The sequence below is a fragment of the Leptopilina heterotoma genome, unplaced genomic scaffold (assembly GCF_015476425.1).
Source record: "Leptopilina heterotoma isolate Lh14 unplaced genomic scaffold, ASM1547642v1 Lhet_32, whole genome shotgun sequence".
NCBI classification, from domain to species: Eukaryota; Metazoa; Arthropoda; class Insecta; order Hymenoptera; family Figitidae; genus Leptopilina; species Leptopilina heterotoma.
The window spans coordinates 835,106-840,486 of record NW_025111017.1 but is presented as its reverse complement, the minus strand read 5'-3'; the positions used below and the strand labels follow the sequence as shown (position 1 = coordinate 840,486).

The 5,381-nt window shown below is 37.4% G+C and overlaps 1 protein-coding gene across 1 annotated transcript; it reads right to left on the bottom strand.

The window, feature by feature from the left end:
• Window positions 1-1,006: 1,006 nt before the first annotated feature.
• Window positions 1,007-4,403, bottom strand: LOC122504825. The gene is made up of 5 exons (XM_043616095.1): window positions 3,392-4,403; window positions 2,996-3,227; window positions 2,394-2,827; window positions 1,939-2,294; window positions 1,007-1,111 (listed from the first exon to the last, which is right to left on the bottom strand). The coding sequence occupies exons 1-5, from the start codon at window positions 4,401-4,403 to the stop codon at window positions 1,007-1,009; spliced, it is 2,139 nt and encodes a 712-aa protein (XP_043472030.1).
• Window positions 4,404-5,381: the final 978 nt, after the last annotated feature.

Sequence of the window (5,381 nt, the reverse complement as noted above, 5' to 3'; positions counted from 1 at the left end):
AGTCCCTGGTAGTTAATTCCAATAGAGGGAAAGCGTCTAGACCTTTATAGATCAGGCAAGCCCTTAGAACTGGTTCCTGTGGTGAACTAACTAGTACCCCACAGCCACTTAGACCTCTAATCTTACCCTTGTAAACCCAAGGTTCTTGAACAAAAGCTGTAGCTGTCTGCATCCTTGCAAAGTTCCTGGCTAGAATCGCTGAAACGCCTTTACAATGATGCAAGTTAATCTGTATACAGAGGATCCCGGAAGCAGCCATATTTAAGACTGACTCACGGTTCCCTCTGTCACGTCCACACCTTGATCGCCAACATCGTGATCCCCCAAAAAGGGCTTTTCGACGCTCCCGTGTGTGGTTTTATTTTTATAAATTTCTGTAGTATCTATTATGGTCCCACGAGAAAAGGGGAAAGAAAGGTCAATCCTTAAAGAGCCTCTATTTAAGGAAAAGGCTAAACTACATCTGAGAGTTCGCGGAACCCGGAAGAACCTGAAGGATTTAGTAACCCTGGTATCATTCATCCATGGACACGAGTTCATCACGGATTGGGTGGCAGAGTCGCGCCTCAATCGCCATGGCACGGCCAACGTAACCATGGAAGGGTTTTTTCTTGGTCAGACTTCCACCAGTGAGAAGTCTTCGGAATGGACCCGCGGTTAAGCCTCTGTCCATCCTGTCTCTCTAGATATCCCTCTAAATCCCCGTGCCCTGGGACACTGCCTAACAAAACACAGAAGATTCGGTTTCTGTAGCAGCCGACCCAGTTTCAAGGGTTCGCCCCCTCAGTCCCCACAAGAGATATCGAGAAGTAGCCTTCCACTGGATAAAAGCCCCTCTTGCACCTCCCACTAACGGCCAGGTCTTGAAACCCCTAGAGAGGGGTTGACACGCTTACCTTCGAAGAGTTCTTGACCGTTGCACCCAATGTCTGACGACCCTGAAGACATTAATATTTTGACCTCTTCCCATTTTCTAATGGGTTTAGCCTCAGGTCTTGTACCAAACTCAGAACCACCAAATATCCCAGAAAATCGCTTGAGTCGTTACCAACTGTTGCAACGAATACAAAGCCATTTCTGGAAAAGATGGTCTAGGGAATATTTCCATCATCTGCAACAGCGCTCCAAATAGAGAAATTCAACCCAAAAGTTCGCAGTAGGTCAGTTGGTTCTAATTCATGACAATCGGTATCTAATAGCCATCAGCCCGTGTAACAGATATCTACCCTGGCGCTGATGGCTTAGTACGAGTAGTTTCCATAAAGAAACCATCAGGTATTTTTCGACGTCACATAACACGCCGTCTACCTGGTGGTATAGGATGGAGTTCCCTTTCTTTTCGACCAGATTTCTTTTTCGCTAAGATGCATTCTAGACAATTTTTAATATGAGTTTTTAAATATCGACGCATTTTCGGAAAATAATAAAATTCTTTGATTCGATTGAAGGTTTTATCTAGACCAAAATGGCTGTGTAAATCGTGATACCTTATCGCAATAGATTTACGCATAGCTTTAGGTACATAATACAATTCCTTAACTTCATCATTCAGTTTTATTTTTTTAAACAAAAATACCTCTTTTAATTCAAAGTCATGACATAGTTGTTTTTCTTCTCTACTTCTTTCTTTTTCTCCTTTTTTCAAACTATCAATAATAATTTTTATTTCTGGATCATTTCTTTGAAAAAGTAAAATTTCATCTTCACGAGTTTCAATGAATCTTTCAAATTTTTAAATGCCAATTTTTGAGTTTCTGTCCAAACAAAAGGTAATTCATTTTTCAATAAGTCAGTTATCGGACTTGCAATTTTTGCAAAATTAGGTACAAACCTTCGAAAAAAACTGTCCAATCCCATGAAACGTCTGATCTCGTGTTTATTTTTCGGGGTTGGATATTTTTAAATAGCGAGTATTTTCCTTTCTCCCGGTTGAATTACCCTTTCTCCTAAAACGTATCCTAAATATTCTACTTTTCTCATCCCGAATTGACACTTTTTTAAATTTAAGGTAAGTTTAGCTTCTTTTAGTAAATTAAGACAAAATTCTAAATTAATCATTAGTTCGTCCCATGTTTTCGCGTATATACAAGTAGTATCGTCAAAAAATGTAAATGCTATTCCTTTCTTTCTAGCGATCCCTAAAACTTTATCTATCAATTTTGCGAAGTGAATTGGTGCATTCTTTAAGCCAAATATGGCTCTTTCAAATTGACCGGTTTGGGTTTCAGTGATAAACGCCGTTTTTTCTTTTGCGTTTTCCTCTAGCGGTATGTGCAAATACCCAGATGCCATATCTAAAATTACAAAGAATTTTGCATCTGATAATGTTTCTAATAAATTTTCAAAAGTTGGTATTGGAAAATTGAATTCTTTAGTAATTTTATTCAACCTACGGTAATCAGGAATGGGACGCGGAGTTCCATCTTTCTTCCTCTTCAGGAATACTAGGCTCGCAAATTCGGATTTAGTTTCGGTAGCAATTCCCGCCTCTTTCCATTCAGTTACAATTTTATCTAAGTCTTTTGTATCTTCCGGGTTTAATCGATAGGGTTTAATTTGAAACGGTTCACTACCTTCTTTTAATTCTATGTTCATTTTCAAAACGTCAATACACCCTAGTTTAAAAATGTTATCTGCTATACAATCTTTGTATTTATTTAATATGTTAATTAATTGTTGTTTTTGATCTGAGGTGATATCTGGATCAGTTTTGATTTCTGATAGATCAATATTTTTAACACGTTTCGCTGGTTCTCGGAATTTTTCCTCAACCATGTATAAACTCCCCCCAATCTTTTGTCCAGCTTTGATGTGAACTTTATTTTCGCTAAAATTTGTTACAGGTAATATATATTCTTTATCGTTTGACAACACATTTATAAAATTTATACTACCCGCATTAATATCAACGTTTTCTTTTAAATAAATTTTATTTTTCGACTCGTTCTCTTTTTCAAAAATACTAGGATCAACATTTTTAAAATGCAAGTTATGCCCTACGCGTTCATATGCAATGTCCAAGGCCTCTGTGTATGATCGACCTAAAATGCCATCATAGAGCTGTGCGGTATCCGGAACAACTTTAAAAGTAATTACTTTAGGATTTAAACCGTCGAGAATTACCGTTTCAGTGACAGTCCCCGGTGACCAAACTTCACTGTTACCGAACCCTCCCAATTTTGACTTTTCTCTTGTCATTTGAAGATTTTCGTTAATAACCACAGACCCTTTTATAGAACAAACCGTAGCCCCCATATCAATAAGAACAGTTATTTTTGTATCATTTATTGTAATTTCTCTCACAAAATTATCAAAATTAGAATTATTGAAATTTGTACTATGTACCAAATGTGCCCCGGTTGTTTACAAACAAACCAAGTTATCTCTTTACGCGGACCAGTACATACATTAGCTAAATGTTTCGTTGAACCACAACGATAGCATTTCCTTACCTTGTTCATCCAGCTAGATTTTGATACCTCGTTTCCCTCTCCTGACGTTCCTTCTTCCTTTGAGTCGCTTTTCCCCTCTTTCCCTGCTGCGTGATTGCTCGATGTCTTCTGAATCCGTTCTTTCTCGTTCCCCTTCCTCTCGTTGATTCTCGATCGTCGACTATTCTCCATCCTCTCGTATCTTAGAATTTCGGGTAGAATCTGGTCCGTGCTGTCGAATATTTGCCCCAGGATGTGATCAGCCATATTTCTCGACCATAACCCGGCATCAATTTCCGCTACTGTTAAGCTGAGTCCAGAACACAGCCATATTTTGTCCATGATATATTCTTGTATACTCTCTTTGTACCCTTGTATACGAGCCATCATTGATTTAAGTTTTTCGACAGGGCTTCTACTATAAAAAAACGTCGATTTGAATGACGTTCTAAAAATATAATAATCGTTCAGAGTTGAAGATTTCGATAAGAGCCATTTTTGTGCTGCCGATTTCATCTGAGATTTTGCAATGCTTAAAGCTATGGCGTCGCTCCAGTCATGAATTGATTTAGATGTTTCTAGTTCAGTCAGCCATGCTTGCGCCTTCTCGGGGCCCTCCATACCATGAAATTCCCTAATAACACCTTTTGGATCAGCAAAAATTTGATGAACTTCGGCTGGTACAGATTTTTCAAGCGTATTAGTCTCGTGCAATTTATGGAGTACATCCCCAATCGAGCAAAGTGCTGTTGCTATGGAAGCTTGAATTCTAGCGTCAGATCTGCCATCTTGACTCGTTCCAGCTCCCTGTTGATTAATTTGTTCTAGATGTTGAATTTGTGCTCTCATATGTCCTATCTCCTTTTCGTAATGTCTTTTTTCTTCACTTCTCCTAAACTTTTGTTTTTCCACTTCGGTGGAAAGTTGGTTGATAGTCTCTTTATCTCCCATTGTAAATTGAGATACTTCCATTCGTTAGAGCTCTGTTGTAAAGCCTAGAAAAGGTTCAGTTGTTGACTCGTATGCCATTTTGTGAAAACCATTTCTAGCACTATCACTTTACACAAGAGTTTAACATCCCACTTCTGATTTTATTAGATATTAGTTTAAAAATAATAAAAAAAACACCTTTACTTTTATTTTAAACTAAACAGTTTATTAATAGTAAAATAAAATAATATGACAAAATAGTAGTTCTTAAGTTTCGTACGCTTATACAAGCCTTTTCACTCATACGTGTACAAGTCCCAAAACCTTTCTGCTTTTCAATTTCACTCAACTTGAATTTTCACGCATATCCCTTCTTTTTCCTACTTAAACTTACGTCACATGCGCATTTCATTAAAGACAAATTAAATATAATATTGAATTGCTAACATACGGTTTTGAAAACGACAGTGTTACTTAAAATGTCAAAAGTTTAACCCCCACTACTTTCTACAATTTTTTTAAAGAGCTAATATTTTACAAATTTATTACTTTCATATAGGACAACAATTTCCCAAAATACCAAGCCAATCCCAAGACTTTTAAATTTGGGCTGGGACGTTTGGGAAATAATGCCTCATTTGTTTCTTCATTGTTGTGCTGTAAATTTCGCTTTGATTTTTATAGAGTAAAATGACCAAATGAGCGGAGTTTCTGCCAATACGTTTTCGGGTGAGAACCGTATTGGGGGCATTTTGACAATCCTACTTTTTCACCGTCAAGTATGTCCTCTAGAATCTTTCGATTTCACGTTTATTGACTCAATTTGTCATTTTAATCAAAAAGACTGATTGTTCGTAGATTTTAAATTATAGGGGAATGTAAGGTATCGTGGCGTGTAAGGTATAATGGCGGACTTGTCAAATCTGGTATGTAACGTCACATCTGAAACGCCTTATCACTATGGTTGATGTCTTTTATCGTGATGACATTTTATATACAGTAGTATTAATGAGCAAACGC